Source organism: Protopterus annectens, chromosome 9.part0, assembly GCF_019279795.1.
Source record: "Protopterus annectens isolate FY-2018-M chromosome 9.part0, PAN1.0, whole genome shotgun sequence".
NCBI lineage: Eukaryota > Metazoa > Chordata > Ceratodontiformes > Protopteridae > Protopterus > Protopterus annectens.
Genome location: NC_056743.1, coordinates 1617306143 through 1617328478, shown reverse-complemented (window position 1 = coordinate 1617328478; position 22336 = coordinate 1617306143). Strand labels below are relative to the sequence as shown.

Here is a 22336-nt window from a genome sequence, read left to right as displayed (position 1 = left end):
GAAAACAGAATCACCACTGATTCTAAAGACAACCACAAAGCATTATATAGCTATGTCAAGAATCTCAATGGAAACACTCAGATCTGCTCTGAGTTACAGCACAATAGCACTAAATATACAGAACCAATTGATATTGTCAACATCTTGGCAGATAGGTTCACTGCTAACTTTACCCCCCTCTCACCCCCTAAAGAGCCCATCTCTATAGTGGAAGAATGCAAATTTCCTGTAATCACAGCTGCACAGGTAAAAACCACAATCTCCAAAGCCAATAACACAGCATCCATGGGACCAGACAACATCCCTGGCTGCGTTCTACACGAACTGTAGAACGAACTGGCACCCCACCTAAGTACCATGTTCAGTCATAGCCTCACCTCAGGCTTTATGCCCACTGAATGGAGCACAGCAATGGTTATCCCACTCCACAAAGGGGGGAGCCACCACAGACCCTGATGAGCCTGGTCTGCAAGGCTATGGAATGTATCATCATGGAACTTATAAACAATGACATTGGTAATCTCCAAATTCTGGACCCACCCAGTTTGGGTTTGTAAAAGGCAGATCATGTCTCCTAAACCTGAGAGACTTCTTTGAAGCAGTCACCAAAGCCGTAGATGAGGGTAAGGTGGTTCACACAGCCTATCTACATCTTGCCAAGGCTTTCAACACCTTCCCCCACTCTGGAATTATAGATAAACTCACTAAACTAGGTATAAATCCCCATTTCACAAGATGGATTGCCAGCTGGCTCACTGACAGAACACACACTGTAAAAGTAGCAGACTCCAAATCCAACTTCAGACCAGTGACAAGTGCAGTACTACAGGGTTCAGTCCTGGGTCCTCCACTGTTTGGTATCTACTTCTCTGAAGTACAGGCTAACACACAAGGTGTTTGGCTAATGAAGTTTGCAGATGACTGCAAACTAGGAGCCATAATCGAAACTCCTAACGATGTGGACATCCTACAAAAGGGCATCACTGAGACAGATGCCTGGTGTCAAAGCCATGGCCTCAAGCTCAATGCCAAAAACTGCATTGTCATCCCTTTTGGTAAAAACTCTGTACCCATGAACTACCACATAGGCGGTAGTCTACTTAACACTGAAAATGTGATGAGACATTGGGACACAGGTGGACAGTAGTCTCTCCTTTGATAATCACATCACCACAGTAGTCAGGAAATCCTTCTACTTGGCACACCTCATCACAAAATGTTTCTCATCCAGGAAAAATGAGGTCATTGTTCACCTCTACTCGTCGTTCATTAGACCCATTATACAATACAGCGCCGCTTTTGGTATGTACCTCACAAGACATCTACAACAACTGGAAAGGCCACAGAAATACCTTCCAAGGAGGATTACTGGCCTCAAACAGATGCCCAGTGCAGACCGTCTCAAAAAACTCCAGTTTTACTTCGTCGCATATCGCCTACTCAGAGGCGATCTCTGGCTAGCATACAAAGCTATGTCAAACCCAGAGCTGTTGGACATGCTCTACTTAAAGAAATCAAAATCACTCCAAGCTACATGCTCCAGGGACCTAAACCTTGTCACCACAATAAACAGAATATGCTGGATGGATAGATTCCTGTCCCAGAGACTTCCCATACACTGACAAAAACTACCTATCTATATCAAACAAAGTTCCTCATTAGCACTCTTCAAGAAAAATCTTGATGATTGCATGGGAGATAGGAAATTCACCCTGGGGATCACTTCTGTGGCTCTGCTCAATAGGGGCACAGGAAAATAATTTTCTTGGGTGGCAAAAGCCAGGGTATCTTTTTGGTTGGCTTATATAGGCCCTAGGGCCAATAGCCTAGCACCTACCTATGAACCTATGAACTATGAACAACAGGCTAGATGCAAAAAAAGAGAGTAATAATAGCCACATATCTTTGTGTGTGCCATAACAGAAATGCAGCTTTACTACCCCACCCCAAAAAGAACAGGAAAATGACACATTTTGCTAACAAACCATCATTAAAATGCTAAAATTGCTATAAAATGAAGTGTCCTTGAAGCATATCTGCAGATTTAACACAGAACATTCAGTTTTAAGGTATTGCCAGTCATATATATATATATATATATATATATTATATATATATATAGATTATATATATATATATATATATATATATATATATATATATATATATATATATATAATAAATAGATTTTTTTTCTTAATTACATTTTAGCATATGCAGTATATAGCTGACAAAATGCAATCATGCCTTCTCAGTTTCAGTAAACTTCTGTACATATATATCCCAAGGTAATAGCCTCTTTTCTATATTCTCCACATAAACTTCTCCTCACTTTCATTTCCCTAGCTACACAGTTGCCTTTTTTATGGTGGAGATTCAAGGCTGTCAGCAAGGGTGAAGATGCAAATCTGAACTCATTAAAATTGCTGAATCCCAAATACCTGGCTCTGTGTAGTAGATGTAAACATATTGCAAGCACTCCCTCAGTGTTTGTTTCAATGGGTTGCAACTGTGAATGATTACTAGTAGGGAAAAGGAAAATGCAACATCAATGCAGACTGCCCTTCTTCCAGTGGGTGTGTCAGGTTAGACTTAGAAAGAGTTGTCAACACTGAAATGTAAATAAGCAGCACACAATTCTTAGGTTCTGCTCATTTATATCCAACCTCCCCTTCATTTGTTGATTATTTTATTGCCATTTAATATCATCATACATTTTAAGGACAATGCTATTGAATGGCTTACAGACTGCATGTCTCAGATTATTGGTCAGATAAGGGAAGAATGAGCAACAAACACAGAAATGTAAGACAAAGCTGCATATTGGCAAGCAATACTCATAACTGGTTGTGTGATCACTCAGTCAACTACATCCAAAATTAATAACTGTACAAATAAGTGTTAAACAGATTCATAGTGGTTGTATGCAGAATGATTTCAGTTCCTTGCTGCAAAGATGTTTGTGTGGCAAAGAGAGGTAATGCACCCTTACTATGTTCTCAAGGTTCATTGGAGGGAAAGTTCAAATCCAGACCTATGTAGAATGATTTCATGTATACTAGCATTTTGTAGTGTGTATGTCATAGATTGCTTTTCTTCATTTCAACTACTTTTCCCTTTTTTGTTGGTTTTTTTTTTGGGGGGGGGCAGTGTTTGCTCCATGCATGGCTTAGTGCAAACAAGGGAAACAGAAAAATGAATGTCAGTTTTGGCTGTACTTATCTTGTTTGTAAGAAATGTGGCAGTGTACAAACTTGGATTAGTGGCCTACCCAAGGAAGCAGACAGAACAGCTGCAGAACACCTGTAAACATGGTGTGTCTAAAATGGCAAAGTTCAAAAACAATGCATTGTTGTAATTACTGTTTTCCATCATGCAATTTCACTTATTCGTATTGCGTTGCTATCAGCATCGTTCCCCAACAGCTGCAGCCATCTGCAGACAGGACTCAAACAGCCAATAATTGAAACCAGATGCATTCAGTTAATTCTATTAAGCACTGTGCAAACACACTAACTGGAATTGTGTGGCAGTTAACACAGAGAACTTATGAATGATTAACAAATTAGGAAATGTCGTGCAACTAGTCCTGTGGCAGCAAGTGTAAGTGTAGGGCTGAAGTGCAGCTGGTCCTGGGTTCTAGTATAGTGTATGCAACCTATTTTTACTGTTGTGATAGTGCAGTGTATGGCAATGAACTGAAAACTAGAGAAGTGTTATTTCAAAATTGGATGGCACAGTGGTGCAGCAGTAGCATTGTCACCTCACAGCAAGAGGTTCTGTGGTTCGATTCTTGGCTGGGGTGCATTCTGTGTAGAGTCTGCATGTCCTCCCTGCATTTGTATGGGATACCTCTGGGTGCTCTGGTTTCCTCCCATGTTATAAAGATATGCATCTGGAGCATTTCTTCCTGGGCCTCTGCTGAAAATTGGCTTTGTTCCAAGTCAGACTTTTCCGGTAAACAAATGTTAATAAATAAATAAAAACATTCTTGTGACAGCAGGTATAAGAGTAGGACTGCCATACACATGTTCCTGGGTTCTAATACAAGATATTCCATGCACTTTTACTATTGTTCCACTTCCCATTACATTCACTCTCACTTATAACACTTTATATAGTGCAGCTGATATGAATTATATGTATGAGGGATAAGACACCATTATTGTGTTTTCAGATATATGACTAAGGGTATAATGTCTACTATATTTCTGTAAGTTCTGCTATCTGGGCTTGCATGGCCTTCACAATTACATAAGACACATACACAGTTGGATCTATATCCAATAACCTTGTCAGGTTGCACATATACATGTGTAACACCTCAGACTGTCACACGTATTTATGTTTGATTCCTGATTATGTCTGAGCAACACTTCTTCTGTGGCAAAGATGGAAAATCAACACTGTGGAAGTAAATGTTTTGTCCCTTATGCCTAAGTTTGAATCCTGAAGTATAAAAATAAATTTTTTCAGTGTACAAAGGCAAAACAAAATGTGTCAGGTCATTACATTTATGTCTCTAGTGCTTATCTGCAAACTTAACTCACCTAAGAGTTACCTTCCAATTTTTAATATATATTTCCAGGCTACATCAGTAGACACCCCTCAAACTAAGGGCTAGTGTTAGATTACCCTTCCAGTTTATTTAATTCCTCCCTGTTTGGCACTGCTGCCCTCTGCTTAACATCATGCAAATATGGTTCATAGGTTCATAGGCTAGTACTAGGCTAATTGCCCTTGTGGGCCATTTTAAGCCTAGCCAATTACCCCACATGAGAAGCAAACCCTGCATCTTGTGTTTGCCGAGTAAACACCTTAACCATTATGCTGTCTCCCACCCATTGCCATCATTGCTCAGGTTTGCACACTACTAATAAACATGATAACTGGAACTGGTGGGAAAACATCAGTTTCCATTGCTCTACTTCAGCTGGTAGACATGGCTGGTGTTAGAGAGGAAGGTGCCAGGTTTATGACATAGAGGTGAGGTGTCCAGGATATTTATTGGACTCCTGGTAAAGTGCCACAACCAAATGCTTCTGCGAGGAAGCATTCTGGCTCCCAGTACAAGTCTGAGGCATGGAATAGTTTGGCTCAAGACGTATCCAGTACCACTGGCATCCCATGCACTGGAAACCAGTGCAAGCATAATTTTAATGACCTATACAGGCAAAAAAGGGATATCCTCACCTATTGGTTGATTTAATTTGAGACTGTGGACATCCCACAGCAGTGTAATTATGATAATAACAGAGTACTTGTAAGACTTAGGAACCAAAAGGAAGAAACTGTTGCAGAAAAGAGGAAAATCCCAGGATGCAAAAAACTCCCTTACCAGCCTCAGTAAGAAACTGAGATCCCTCATAAAATCCTCCAAAGCTAGTTATGAAAATAAAATTGCCAATGATTCCAAAGACAACCACAAGGCATTCTATAACTATGTCAAGAATCTAAATGGCAATGCTCAGATCTGCTCTGAGCTAAAACAGAATGGCATTAAATATACTGATCCCAAGGACATTGCCAATATCCTGGCAGATCGATTCAGTGCCAACTTCACCCCCCTCTCACCCCCTAAATGGCCCATCTCAATACTGAAAGATTGCCAAATTCCAGTAATAACGACCACACAGGTAAAAATTGTACTGTCCAAAGCTAAGAATACAGCATCCAGGGGACCCAATGACATCCTGGGTTGTGTACTACATGAACTACAATATGAACTGGCACCTCACCTAAGTGTCATGTTTAATCATAGCCTCACCTCAGGTTTCGTGCCCACTGAGTGGCGCAGAGCTACAGTTATCCCACTCCACAAGGGGGGAACCACCTTGGATCCCAGGAAACTATCGTCCCATCAGTCTAACGAGCCTTATCTGCAAGGCCATGGAGTGTATTATCATGGAACTTATAAACAAAGACATTGGCAATCTTCAAACACTGGACCCCACCTAGTTTGGGTTTGTGAAGGGCCGATCTTGTTTCCTGAACCTGATTGACTTCTTTGAATCAGTCTCCAGAGCCATGGACAAGGGTAAGGTGGTCCACACAGCCTATCTAGACCTTGCCAAGGCCTTTGACACCATCCCCCACTCTGGAATCATAGATAAACTTACTAAGCTGGGCATTAATCCCTACATCATCCAATGGGTTGCTAACTGGCTTACTGATAGATCCCACACTGTAAAAGTAGCCGACTCCAAATCCAGCTCCAGACAAGTGACAAGTGGAGTACCTCAGGGTTCAGTCCTGGGGCCGCTCTTGTTTGGCATCTACTTCTCTGAAGTACAGGCCAACACTAAGGGACTCTGGCTAACAAAGTTCGCAGATGCCTGCAAACTGGGAGCCATTATTGAATCCCCAAATGATGTGGATACTTTACAAATGGGCCTTACAGAAACAGATGCTTGGTGCCAGAGACATGGGCTCAAGTTCAATGCCAAGAAATGTATAGTTATCCCCTTTGGGAAAAAACATGTATCCATGAATTACCATATAGGTGGCAGTACACTAAACATAGAAAGTGTGATAAGAGACTTAGGGACACAGGTGGACAGTAGTCTCACCTTCGATAACCATATCGCCACAACAGTCAGGAAATCTTTCTATGTGGCACACCTCATCACTAAGGGCTTTTCATCCAGAAAAAAGGAGGTCATTGTCCCACTGTACTCATCCCTCATTAGACCCATTATAGAATATAATGCCCTGTTTGGTATGTACCTCTCAAGACATCTGCAACAACTGGAAAGGCCGCAGAAATACCTCACTAAAAGAATCACAGGCCTAAAGCAGATGCCCTATGCTGACCGCCTTAAAAAACTCCAGCTATACTCTGTCATATATCGTCTACTCACAGGCGATCTCTGCTTAACATACAAGGCCATGTCAAACCCAGAGCTGTTGGACATGCTACACTTAAAGAAATCCCAATCCCTCAGAGCCACATGCTCCAGGGATCTAAACCTTGTCATCACAATAAACAAAACATGCTGGAGGGATAGGTTTCTGACCCAGCAACTCCCCAGACTCTGGAATAGATTGCCCATACATGTCAAGCAGAGTGCCTCTTTTTCCCTCTTCAAAAGGAACCTTGACGATTGGATGGGAGAAAGGAAATTCACCCCAGGGATCATGTCAGTCATCCTGCTAGACAGGGGTCAAGGGAAGTAAATAGTGTGGGAAGAAATAGCCAGGGAATTGTTATGGCTAGGCTTGTATAGACCCTAGGGCTGATAGCCTAGTACCAACCTATGAACCTATAAATCTAGGCATGACTGGTATGCATAATGCTCTTCTGTTCTTTTCTGTTCTTTCCCCAGCTGCTGCCGAATAGGCAGGCTCATGTTGCTTGAATGGAGAGACCGAGGGAAGCAAGTAGTAGGTATGCAGCACAAGAGAAGTGTTACTGTAGCTTTAAAAGTTAAAGATAGCTTTTTAGGTTTTTATACAGTTGTATCAAATTGAGCATGCATATCCCAACTGTAAAAGTAAGTATGCCTGCATCAGTCTGTAGCACAATCCAGTTGAAGGAGTCAGATATTAGAATGTAGTCCGAGTTTGTTGGTTCAGATACCATGAATCACAACTATACAGTACTGCATTTCTTTAATAATATTTACATTAAATTAAAAATTCTGTACCAGTAGCACAAATGCTTGGCTGTTAACTGTAATCTGTATAAATGAAACATGTAAATTTCAAGGATTACTTTCAACAATTTTTAGTATAGTGTGCATCTGTTAGGATGTATACTTAAATTGTAATACTTCAGATAACAGTTGAATAATTGTGTTAATACATTGTATATCACGTATGATGGCACTAAATGTATCTTTTTTTCTCCCACTCCAACCCTTTTCACTCCTCTTTATTTTCTATTATGTGTCATCAAAATGTTTCCATGTCATCCATGTGTACATCACTAAATGCTACACAGTGAGGTAGGCCAACCCCAGTGGATCAGCCTGCCCCCACTTCACTGGCTCCTGCACCGATACCCAGCACGTCTGGGAGCCAACCTGCAGCACTGCCTCTGATGCTCCTGCACTACCTGCCCACTCAAGTAGTACTGCCCCAGAAGCTGGTGCAGTGGTACCCTCTGGGAGCAGTGGCAGAGGTGGTGATTTCATCACCCACCGGGAGATGCCAGGGTTGGTGCGCAGGGTCATGCACCGCACCATTGGTGTATGCCTATGCCTGATAAACAGGCTGCTCTTCCGCATGGTCCATAGGAGGGGAAGAAGACATTAAGAACTCCAGCAACCAGCAGAGTAAGGGGACAGTGATGATAGCCCAGTGGGTGAGGACTCAATTCTCACTGTCTCCAAGCTTGACCAGCATGAGCCTGTGTTTTCCCCCTCCCTCACCCCCAATCATGGTGTCCACCAAACTTTTGTGTCCTTCATCATGCCTGTCTTTTGTCTTGTTTGCCTCACTTGTTTGCATTTGCTTCCTCATCTACTAGACTTATCTGACCCAGAAATACCTACGTCCATTGCCCAGCAGTTGTCTCTTAGTGAATTAAAAAAAATGTCCCAAAAAAAAAAATAGGCCCATACATCGCTCTTCTTTTCGTACACATGTCATCTTGATACACTTTATTTGGTCCAATTGTTTATACAACATAATTATGTTGTTGTCATCCCACTCTCTGGAGGTGACAGTCCAAATTCAGCTAATATTCTACATATATGATCCAGTTTTTACTGCTGAAGAAATTGATAGCTATAGTGCTTTCCTACTTCCATCCTGCATATTCCTGTATTAATTTCCCTTTGTTCTTCCTCCTGCTTGTGCCCCATTTCACCACTTTCCTATCTACTCCATCTTTACACCAATAAGCTGGTCAAAAAATAGAATCACTCACAACACACATAAGCAACACAGAAAGCAATGGATCACTTCATGTTTTGGTCTCTATGTTTGCACAGTTTGGCATCATGCAGCATTGCCAAGCAATGGTAAACAGCAGTACAATGCTGCAGTTACCTCTGCACAATGCCACTTAACACACAGCAACATATGTATTATAAATGATTAGTGTCACTGCATTATCACTGTTTATTTAAAAGTATTACATGCATCTGGATTTGAACCCAATCTCATCTGCGCTCAAAAGGAAACGTGACAGTGCATTTACACCTGCTGTGACAGAGTCAGCTAAGCAGCAGGTGTGTTTCATAGACTCAATAATAACTCTGAGACTTTTAGCAATGCAGCTCACATTTGTGCACTGCTTAACTATATGCAAGCAGGGAAAGTAATGGAGATATCTATTTCGCATGTAGAAACACTTTGCCAACCGTCACACAAACCCACTGCTCACTGAGCTATGGACAACAAAATATTATTATCTATTTCTGATGTTTATTGTCCATTTCCTGTTTATGATATGAAATTACATGTGATAACATAAACTGAAGGCCCTGTCTAACAATATGGAATGCAGCCATGTGTTGCCTCCCCCCAAGCACTACAACCCTGGTGTCTCAGTACTTTTTCTTTCACACATACATGAACTACACTACATAAACTAATTATCAAATGTAGTGTAATATACAGTGCACATCAGTCTGGTAACATGCAGAACTAGAACTATTGACACATGAGTCTAAACAACCTTATCTTCAAGACTATGGAAGGAATAATCATGGATCTTATCCACAGGGACATAGGTGACCTGCAACACACTCAACCCAACCTATTCTGGTTTTGTCAAGGGTAGATTTGCTTTTTAAACCTAGTGTACTTCTTTGATAATGACCCTAAAGACTTGGATAAGGGATAACAGATATACTGCCTATGTTGAGTTATCCAAGATCTTTGACATTATCTCCCATTCAGGTATCAGACAGAAACTCTCCCATCTGGAGATTAACCCATAATTTACTAGATGGATAGCCACCATTTGACAGAATGCACTGTCAAAGTTGGGGACAGCACCTTCACCACTGACCCACTTACCAGTGGAATATGACAAGGATCTGTGCTGTGCCATCAACTGTTTGGAAATTATTTCTCTGAAGTCCAGGCAAAGTTATATGGCCTGTGACTTACCATGTTTTCAGATGACTGCCAACTGGGTACACTCATATAGAGCCCCCCAACAATTTTAACATATTCCAGAAAGGGCTGATACAGAGAAGTGATTGATGCCAAACTCATGGACTGAACCTTAAAGCAAAAAAAAATGCCTCATTGTCCCCTTTGGCAATGAAGTACCCCTGATAATTATGATATACCTAGCATTCCACTTAGCTCAGACACACTGTTGGAAGACTTGGGAACACATTGTGATAGCAATCTACACTTCAATCACTATGCACCCATCATGGTGAAACACACATTCTAAATTGCACACCTCATAACTAAGGGCATCACGTCCAAGACCAGGGAAGTCATAGCTCTGCTATACTTGACCCTTATCAGACCACTAATTGAGTATAATGCTCCCTTCTGTATGTACCTCATTAGACACCTGCAGCAACTGGAGAAAACATAGGGGTTTGTGATTGGAAAAATCCAAGGTCTCCAAAACATGACATACATGGAATGACTGAAAGACCTGTCACTGGACTCAGTATCATGCAGGCTGCTGAGAGGTGACCTATGGCTGACCTACAGAGTAGTCTCAGATCCTGCCCTACTGGAAATACTGGACATCTGCAAATCAAATAGGACAAGAATAAGGTGGTTCAGGGATCTCAACCTAGTCTGTGATATAAACAGAACTTGCTGGGGAGACAGATATATCTCCCAGCAATTGCTACTTTTCTGTAATAGGCTATCAGTTTATGTTAAGTAGTGCTCCTTAATGACCCTATCCAAGGGCAACCTTGACAAACTGGATGGGTATTGTAAATTCACCCCTGAGGTGGCACCTATGTTCCTAATGGATAGGGACAGACAGTGCTGATAGTCACTCTACTAACAATACCATCTAACTATGCTCAATAAGGGTAGCTTTGCTTTTACACAGTTAGGCTTGTAAATATCCTAGGGCCATTAGCCTAGTAACCTCCTATGAGCATATGAAGCTATGAACCCTCCCAGCATCTTCTCTCCAACATGACTAGCTGATGTCATACATTATAAGTTGACCTGCAGTCTTGTAAAAGTCAGTCTTGTGCTACAACACTTACACATGAAGTATTGAGTTCTCCTGTTTATGTACTTAGGTAGAGGTTCTGCTCTCACTGCAGGCAACTGTGTGTATGTGTCTAGCCAGAACAGCAGAAGTGTGTATCTTAAAGTTACTGCTCTAATCCCATGGATTGACAGTATTTTGATACTTGCACATGTCTACACATCCATTTCATACAGGCCTCCTAACATCTTCTTTCCAACATGCCCTGCCGATGTCATCCACTGTAAGTTGACCTGTAGTCATCTAAAAGTCAAACTTGTTCTGTGGTGCTTGTGCAGAGTGCTGAGTTCTGTAGTCTTTGTACTTAGATAGGTAGGGGTTCTATTCTCACTGCATTCAACTGTGGTGTGTGTGCATGTGCGCTTGATTGACATTATGGAGAACCTTTTAAACCAGCATGGGGGACACTGTTATTGCCATATTCTCCTCACCAGACACTTCTGATATCATCAGATATAAAGTGTTGTCTGACACACTACAAATCAGACATAAGCTGTAGCATTTGCCTTAAATACAGAGTTCTATAGTCTGTGTACTTAGATAAGTAGGGGGTCTATTCTCACTGCAGTTAACAGGAGTGAGTGTGTATGCACTTGTTTGGCAATACAGAGGCTCATTTACATCAGTATGTAGGACACTGTTATTGCCATAGTCTCCTCACCAGACACTGCTGATGTCATCAGCTGTAAAGCATTGTCTGAGACACTCCAAGACAGACTTGAGCTATGGCACTTGTCTTAAATCCAGAGTTCATAGCCTGTCTACTTAAGTAGGGGTTCAGTTCTCACTGCAGTCAACTGAAGTGTGTGTGTGTGTGTGTGTGTGTGTGTGTGTGTGTGTGTGTGTGTGTGTGCGTGGGTGTGTGTGTGCGTGCACTTGCTTGACATTACAGAGAGCCTTTTACATCAGCACATGGGACACTTATTGCCATATTCTCATCATCAGACACTGCTGATGTCATCAACTATAAAGTGTTGTCTGAGACTTGAGCTTTGGTGCTTGTCTTAAAACCAGAGTTCCATAGCCTGTCTACTTAGGTAGGGGTTCCGTTCTCACTGCAGTCAACTAAAATGTGTGTGTGTGTGTGTGTGTGTGTGTGTGTGTGTGTGTGTGTGTGTGTGTGTGTGTGTGTGTGTGTGTGTGTGTTTGTCTGTGTGTTTGCTCACTTGCTTGACATTACAGAGAGCCTTTTACACAATCACACGTGACACTGTTACTGCCATATTCTCCTCAACAGACACTGCTGATGTCATCAATTATATCTGATTTGTGGATGTGCACTATTTTCACTAGGGCAGGGTCAGACACTGGCCTGGAGGCCAGGCAGAAGTCATCTCATCCTACACAATACAGATTATAGTGACATGGATTTCAGTATATCCACATACATCTTGGCATAGTTTGTAGACACTGTGTTTTCTTGGTGAGCAACTCCTGGGGTCTTTACAGCTGCTGTATGTTTCTGATGAGGTACATGCAAAAGAGAGCATTATACTCTATATTAGTGTTCTGATGAGGTTTGAGTGCAGTGTTGTAATATAATCCTGAGATCGGCATACAATGGCATGACTTATGATGTGCACAACATAGGCTTTCAATACCAGTGTGGACACTTGGTCAAGGTTCTGATTGCCATGTATGTATGTTTCTCCTGCTTGTATCACTGGGTTTCAGCATAGCAGGACTGTTGTCAATGCTGTAATTAGTAGGGAATTCCAATTTGCAGAAGGTCAAAATAAAGACACATTTTTGCATTAATTTGTAGACTGTGTGGCTTTGTCACCAATAGTTTGTCTATGTTAGCCCCTCCTATAGTATGCTATCATCATAGGTGGACTCAATAATTGCACCCAGAATGCAAGAATCAGCAAACACAGTAAGCCAAATGCATTATAATTTAGCCTGAACTGTTGAGAAATAGATTCCAAACAGTAAAGGACCAAGCACAGATCCCTGGGATACACCAATGGTGACAGCTCTATGTGTGCAGGTTGATTCACCAACTTTCATAGTATGTGTTCTGTCAGTGAGCCAACTGGTTACCCATCTAGTGACATAAGGTTTAATCCCCATCTGTGAGAGTTTCTCAATGATACCTGCATGGGGGATTGTATTCAAACCTTAGGCCAGTTGAGGATAGACCATAGGCACTCTCTTACCTTCATCCAGGCCTATCACACAGAGTCAGTGGGCTGTGACACCATCACAGATCATCTGTCATGTGAGTCATCACATATATCTTCTTAACACAGTTGAATACATACTTCAACAGACCCTCGACACAGTAAAATGATGTACATAAACATGCATCCATTTGAGTTGGGGGGGACATAAGCCAATACATTTATGTATAGACACATCCTGACTCTCCTCATCTGTGAGGTAGACCAACATGTCATCATAGACCTTTTCTAAATGGACACTAGTGATATCCTGGATGTGTGCAACATACCTCTGTGAGTTGTTAATGCTACATCATGTCTGTTACATCTGTTAGATGTCCTCAAAGAGGTCATCAAGGGCATGATTAATGACAGCATTATCATTCTTTTGAACTTGACAGCCCAAGGCATTTGACACAAATCTGCACTGAGGTATTCACTCAAAACTGTCATATGTGGCATATGCACCTATATGACCAAGTGGGTAGGCCACTGTATCACATATATGACATCTAAATATGATGATATGTGTGGAGTGACCTATACCTCAGGTCCAGTGATGAGGTCCGTACATCAGGGCTGTCTGCTAGGCCCTTTCCTGTCCATTATTTATGTGATGGACATCACAGGTGTCATACACATTCTGTGTCCAAACAGCTGTCAGAAGGACTACAGATTGTAGACAATTATTGACACCGTCTGTGATATTAGTATAATACAGACAGTAAAAACACACACCATGTCGACACCTGCAATGACACAAAGACATGGGTGGTTTGTTACATCAGGAAAACAAACACACAACCCAAGTAAAATGTAGCATCCCACCCTATACTCAGACCAATAGGTATGTGGCCTGTGTCCTGGGGTAGATGCTAAGTGGAACGTCCACCAGCATGTGGTTACAGTGCTGACTGGTCCCTTGTATGTAACACAAGTACTAGGTATGTGAAGGACATCCACATCAGAGGCCATAATACCTCCATAGTTCACAGCCTTTATCCCACCAATAACTGAATACAATGCACCCTTCTTTATGTACCTCCCTACACATCTTCCAGTGATGTGTAACTGAAATGTACCACCTTTGTCACAGTGAGTTGTCCCACATCTTATTGGCCATACCTAGGTATTCTTTTTGTGGCATAAACATTACTGTCTGAAGGTATGGAATATCCTGTGCTCTCTGTTCCAGTGATGCGCACAGTACATAGCTGTCTGACAACATTAATGGCATGGACAACATTCATGACAGTGTGGATTGTGTCATATATATATATATATATATATATATATATATATATATATATATATATATATATATATATGCCATGTACACCAGTCACCTAGCCTGTATTGATCATAATGTTGTATACAGGTATAGCAGTATCCCTTCTAACACCTCCATCAAATGTTATGGTGCCAGGACAGCGTGTGTCACTGCCCTCATTACTGGTGGTATTTTTCATGGTATTTTTCTGATATTGTCCATGATTGTGCTTGCTTCTTCTAATGTTGTCCATGACCCTTTACATGTGTCCCACTTGCTAAAGATCTCTACTGAGATTACACTTGTATTCAGGCAAATCAGAGTGCACAGCTTCATAATATGCACCCTACCCCAACTGTATATAACATCCCTGATAGATGTTCACTTCATTATTTTTGTAAGGATGCTTATCTCACACACATCTTCCTCATCATTATGTCACTTTGTGTGACAGTCACATTATACATATTTTCACTGTGCAGTCCCTACTGTACCATATTGATATGTGCGTTTTGTTTCTGCTGCAACTCTTCCATTGACATGCCTTCATCTGCTGTATATTAGGTTGTATCTACTGTATATTAGGTTGTTTCACCTGTCCTTTTTCCTGTGTTCATTCCTACAATTCATCTGTGTGTCCCTATTCAGTACACATACTTCTCTTGAGTGTTTATTTTACATAGGAGTCCATGTATCCTTACAGATGATTTACACAACTTCAGTACAGAATGGCAGGAATGGGATTTCACAATACTCTACACTGTATACACTGCCCTGTACTGTGTTTGGGCCATATACTTAACTATTATACCTTTCAACTGTCCAGATTTTCACAGATTATCCAGATCTTTGCCTTATATATCTTTTGGAATGCTTCTTATCAAATTTGTGGTTTTCTGCCATATCATTGGGATGATCTCAGAACTGATGAGCTCAATAATTAGATGCATTTGAGTTTCAGACTTCAAATCATTCAGAAAATGTATCAACACAAATCCCTTGTTATTCTAGCACATATCTAAAGAGCAAATATGTCACATCTCTCCCTATTTCTGGGTCATTGTCCAGATGTCTTGCACTAAGAAAGTGAGAGCTATGAAAACTACTGTCTGTTAAGCCCTGGTGATCATTGTGGAAATCCATGCGAAACTGCAGACCTTCAGTGTTCTGACTTAAACAGGATTGCTATGTGTGTTCACTTACATGGTTTCCTGGCTGGCAACACTGTTGCCAGTCACAGAATTGTGATTATTTATGTTTAAACAAGGTGCACAGCATGAATATGCAGTGAGCGCTGCTTCTCACTAGGCTTCACTGCACACACATTTAAACTCCATGTAAGCTTCAGGCGAAGCCTATGCATAGTTTACTGTATCGGGGCTAATCTTATATAAAGAATGCAAGTGATTTCTCGGGAAGAAAGATACAAGGAAATAAATAGGAACAGAGGCTGTATCGGTTACTTCTTGATGACTGCCTACATACTTCAGTTAAATATTCCCATGGAATTAAAGCATTTACTTTACTTTTTCTTGAGACACAGTGGACGTAGTAATTACCTATGTGAATCAGTAGCTTTTTTCTGAGTATATGTATTTTTTTGTATAAAGAATTGATATATATATATATATATATATATATATATATATATATATATATATATATATATATATATATATATATACACACACACACACACACACACACACACACACACACACACAGAAAAGAGGAATAGCTATGGGTACCCCTTTCTGCTGGTTAATACAAATCTAGCAATGGGATTATTTAAAGAGGAAGAAATATACAGTCATTTGTTTTATAAATTGTATTATAAGTTGATATAGATATATAGAAGTTTGATTTTGATATGCAAAGGGGACTATCATAAGGCTGATGAATTTATAAATTATACACTCCAAAAGTGATTAGGGTTTAACTTTGCCATTTCTTTGTTGTAGAAGAGGTAACTTACTTAAATTTGAACTAAAAATCAGATAGGAAAAGAAAAATGCTAAGCTGCTTGCTCTGAAAGAGTTTTCATCCACATCATTTGATTTTCTCCCTCCCATATAAAAACATTTTATGTGTAAAAGGGGCTATGCACTGAGAAGGAAGAATTCTTCAGACAAGCTAGAGCAAGAATGTTTCAGCAATGAGATTATAATGCTAGTGATGTAAAAAAATGCATGTTGTAGAATTTTAATGAATCATGATGTACACAGAAAAATAACAAATGTATATAAATAGATGCCTGGAAAATAAAGCAAAAACAGAGGAATATTTATGTAAAGTTCTCCTTGTAATAAAAAAATAATGCATGTGTAAAATAGCCTATTTTATTTGTTTATTGAAGAATAGCTCAGTGTAGTACTATAATAAGTTGCCATAAATTTCTTATATAACAGTAATATCAGTTACTATATAGTACATATGCATTTCTGATTCCTAGGAATGGATTAATAAGATTATTTCACAGCAAAAGAACAACAGGAGTGCATCACCCTATGGTTCATGTAATGTATGTTATTTCATTTTCTGAACCTTTCCAGAGATTAATGATAAAATTGTTTTACTTCCCTTACAGTTACATTCGAGTATGCCTGACCTGCATCTGCAGTGCTTTTATATAAAAACTTAGAAAATTTAAACTGAGGCTGCAGAAACACATGTAGAATATAAAACATAATAGACCGGAAAGCCTTATAGGGCGTAACTTTAATTCAGTACATGAGGGTTATCTTACAAGCCTAGAGATACCATATTAAAAGCTGTAAAGGTACATGTGAGAAGATGTTTATGCAAGATAAGATCTGGGGAAATTAATATATAAATTTGAGGTATTAGATTGATCATTGCTATCTGAGTTTAACTAACAGGTAAATTGATGTGATCTTAGTGGCTGATTAAATTTAACAAGTGTTCATTTAATTATGTTTATGGGAGTCTATACATAAATGAGGTGCTAAGGCTATTGAAATAAAGTGAATTATATGGAACCATGGCCATATTTCTTTTAAGCAGTACCTTTTTGTGGGCAGACCAGAAATGGTGCCCCTTAACATGTGTTATGCTTGCAAGGTATGTTCAACTACCATAGGAATGGATGTTTTTTTGGAAGTGGCTCATAGCTGTTAACCGCTAATGCATTTATGTAATTTAAAAGGAAAATCTAAATCTAGGTAAGTGCCACTAGTACCCTTTTTCATATTAACTTATTCCTTATCTGTGACACAGACATCTAAAGTGATGTCCATTGTTTCTCTCTGATAACACATTTGTCATATTCATTGGCAACAGCTTTGAATAAGTACATGGCCAACAGGTAATCTTCCTGGCATTCTTCACCTTACAAAACCTTGGATAGATAGGTAGGAAGATAGGTAGAGTGGTAGATAGAGATGGAGACAGGTAGGTAGATAGGTAGAGAGATAGGTTGATAGGTAGAGAGGTAAGAAGAATGGTAGAGAAGTAAAGAGAGATGTAGAGAGATGGGTAGATAGGTAGAGAGTTAGAGATATAGGTAAATAAGTAGAGATGTAGGTAGAGAAGTAGAGAGATAGGTAGATAGGGAGATAGGTAGAGAGACAGATAGGTGAATAGATAGGTAGAGAGGAAGCTAGAGATGTAGACAGAGAGAGATTTATATCCATCTATATGGTAGCTGATTTGACTGATATCATATTTCATCAACAGAGGAATTGTGAGCACATTTATTATTCCCATTTTGCTAATGCATTATGTAGTATGGAGCTGTAGATTAAGCTGTGAAGTAACAAAGATTTGTATTTATATTAGTTGTGTGCATATGTATTAGCTTGTATTAATGTTTTGAGTGGAGTATGTGTATGTCTCTCTGTCTGTGTGGCTGTCTGTGTTAGAAACTGAGTGTAAATGCATGTTTGTTTTTGCATATGAGTGTCCTGACCCATGACTTTGAGTAAGAGTTTTGTGTGAGATTATCAAACAGTAAGTATATAGCTCACAACCTTCTGTCTCCAAAATGTGGAATACTACATCTCTCAATGTGGCACAAATGGGCAAAATGTAGTGCACGTGCAGAACACTTACAGGTTCAAGTGGGAATATCAGAGTATGGTTTGTAGCTGTTTCTTCATACTCACGTTTGTTGTTGAAGTAATATGATTTAGTATTATTTACCATCAATGAGTGTCAGACCCTTTCAATGTGGAATAGAGTGGAACATTGAATTTTTAAGACTCAAAAAGAGCAGTGATCATTATGATGACTGTGCTGGGCCCACCAAGCCTCAGTCCTCACCATTAACACCAGGGAGGGCATCTCATATAAGAGGAAAGGATAACAAATACACACAGTAAAGTACATTTTCCCTTAAGAGCACAAAGAGATCACAGTCAGTTTGGGGCTGGTTGCTCCCTTGCTTCCCAGGTCCCAAATAAGACTCCCCACTGGCACAGTTATAGGGTTCAGATCTCAGCCTAGCTGGCAAGCTAACCTCCAGTACCCTTTCTGTCCGACCAGTGCTTCGTGTCCCTGCCCAGGTAGCTGACACACCACACACACTTTGCGATAAGTATTTATACAACTTCACAGACACTCCTGGGAAAGGCTGAGGCAGATTCTCCAGCTGTGCCCCTTTAGCCAGGCTATATGGTAGTAATTTCTGCCACCACCAGCTAATACTTATCAGCTACCCAAAGGCTCTTGAAAGGGTGTTCAATTATTACTGTACAATATTATTATCCAATTGGTAATGTGACTAATCAGTCTAAAGTTTATTGGAAGGGCTTATTACAGGATCACTTTTAAGCATGCAATGTACTCTAGACCTTACTTATCTCTACACAAACCAGCCACAGGTAAAAGGTTTTAAAATATTTAATAATAAATAATTAAAAACACAAGACAATACTACTACACCACAGTGATATCTAATCTAAGAGTTCAGAGATCACACATAATCTTAAAACAATACAGTAGGAAAGATCTGATATAACAGAAAAAACACTTGTCTAACTTTCTTCTAAGTTCCTAGCTATTACTACAAGAAAACATATTTCTAAGATACTACTTACATAAGACAACAGGCAGTGCGCTGATAAGTTGGATATCAAGATCAAAATTCTTACAGTCTCTCTCTGAACAATAGTTTTTAAACACACTAACAAACAGCTCTTCTAGGCCCTCCCAGATTACATCATTTTGACACTTAGGTTTTCCAAGTATACACATTACATCATTTTGACACTTAGTCTGGAGTTCCCAGGCCCAAAAGGCTACATTATTTAACAATATAACACCTGCTCAGGAAACTACAACAATAAAATAAATTTCACATGTACACTCTAGTAATTATTCCTTAAGTTAAGACAATAAAAAGAATGTGTTCAGCCAGCTACTTCGCCACCACTATTTAGATCAAAAGAGTATACAAGACATAATTTTAACTTCAAAGAACATTTGAAATGTTGGCTTAGTTTTCCTTACAGCAGATTGCAATGTTGCAACAATCTTGAAGTTCACATTTTCCAGTGTTTTCTTTCATTTAAGAACCAAGCCTGTATTTTACATTTATATTTACAAATGCTAGAATTATGTATCAAATTCTATTTGACTAGGCTGGCAGTTTTCGCCCATCGTTCCCCAATCTTCACACTCATAATAAGGTACATTTGGGTGCTGTGAGGGGATTAAGGAAGTTCTTTCCTTTTTCCCACTGCTGTCCATCTTATACTTGGTACATATAAAGATGGGTTTGGAGTTGGACCCCTGTGTGACACAGTGGGCTTTGCTCCATACAAATGCACTCATTATAGTTTTGTGTCTTTATTTTCAAAGGTATGATAGCTTGACAGAATGGAATGATTATTTGAAACATGACCATTGTTGGTGAGGTTACTGCTAGATTCCCATTGCTTGTATATTATCAACATTAAATAGTGCAAAATATTTGTGTACAGTTGTCATAGAACTACACAGGGGAACAGTATAGTATTACCAGTAAATTGTCTATCAAGTGAAATAGTCACCCCCCAAGCATGTCATTACAGACTTGTTGATGAAATTAGTGTATACCCATTTTGTCACTACAGATTTTTATTAGTTTGCTATCTCAAAGTTATCCGCAGTGAAGTCAGTGCATATATTTATTGTCCAGCTTTGTATTATTAGCTTATAATCTCCTCTGTTCATTTTCTGGTCCATAAAAATAATGGACTATTGCCTTGCTCTGGACTTAAAGATTACTCATGCTGCATTTTGAATCATTTAAACTGCCCAAAGCAGCCCAATGGCTAAGGATGGTATTTTGACTTTAACATAAACCTGAATGTTAAAACTCTAACTACTAGCATTGTTCTAGTGCATTAGCTCCCCATCCCAGTAATTGTCTGATTGCAGTCCATAGACTGATTTGCCAAAAGCTTTTTAATTTCATAACATTTTACATCTGAACAACATATTCCAATTTCAGTTCAAATGCATCATCTTTGTTTCCTTTTATAATTATATTACATGAGGTATGATGAGTCAGTTGTATTGCTGTGAAAGTAAGACTGAGTTGTATTAATTTGAGATTCATTTCTTTTTCAGTAGAATGGGACAGATTCTACAGCTCCCGCCATTGCCCCTCAAAAGTGAGGGCAAACCAGTTCAAACTGCACGTCATTTTCATCTTCGCCTTTTGACTCCAACAACAAGAGCAAACAAGATACTGTTCCAGACGTGGCATGGAAGACCCACTTATCATGACTACTACACTTCATATATTGGATCATTTTTCTTCAATTCCCACCGAAGTCTTCCTCGTGAATATGTAATCCATCCAGACTGGGGTTAACATAACAAAAAGCTTCTGTGTTTTAATTTTCTTTTCGCAATTAAAAAAAAACATTACAAATCATGCATCTTCACTTACAGTAGCCTGTGATAACTAAGTTGAAAACCACAGAGCATGACATATGTTTGCTATATTATACCTTCCTAAATTTGCAGATTTTCTGCACTGTTTGAATGTTGCCTTCAGCTACTGTTGAAAAATGTTAAATACAGATGTAGCATGTAGTGAGGCACTCTTTTCAAGGAAAGGGAACATTAGTGCCAGTGTGAAGCGTAGGCGTTCATTATTATATAATTATAGGTGCTGAGTTTGCTTGAGTTTGCTTGGCATCACACTCCACACTATTTTTTAAACCATTGTTGTAGCAAGGTTTGGTTTACATCTGGGATCTGGGATGTCTTCTATGTAGAGTCTGCATGCCCATCTTGTGGGTTTTATTCAGGTACTTCAGTATCTTCCCACATCCCAAAGACATGCTCTAGGTGGACTGGACTGGGACTGATTGAACAAGCAGCTGTTTTTTTTAGTCACTACAGGGGAGGTGATGGGATACAGAGTGCTGCTGGGCTGCTGGATCAAGGCTAAATTTTTTTTTTTTTTTCAGGTTGAAGAATGAACTGGGATACTTTGATATCACTTGCTGACACTTGGATTAGCAAATTTAAATATGACATTCATTGATGACTGATATTGGGACATGATCTATACCATGAAAGCTGCTTTCTAATTACTTAATTACTCAATATCTATCATTAAAACATTATACAAGATGTAGCAAATTAAATAAAAATACAGAGTAATCTATTATTTAGTCTGCATATTTATATGCTTTGTTAAACAGGTTAATAACATTGAGTCAAAGTTCATTTAAAAGACATCTGCAGGAAACTTTCCTTATGTAGCCCATCAGTCAATTTATGTGAGTGGACAGT

General features: G+C 39.5%; 1 protein-coding gene across 2 annotated transcripts in view; it reads left to right on the top strand.

Moving 5' to 3' along the window:
• The window catches only part of LOC122812213, a 363229-nt gene extending 341762 nt beyond the window's left edge, over nt 1-21467 (top strand). Inside the window, exon 6 of one of the 2 annotated variants that reach the window (XM_044084555.1) lies at nt 21161-21467. In XM_044084555.1, coding sequence (XP_043940490.1) covers nt 21161-21404 — 244 coding nt within the window. In that variant the 3' untranslated portion in view covers nt 21405-21467. Of the gene's footprint in view, nt 1-21157 lie in introns of both variants that reach the window. The other variant, XM_044084553.1, reaches the window with a different exon arrangement.
• The last annotated feature ends 869 nt before the right edge of the window (nt 21468-22336 follow it).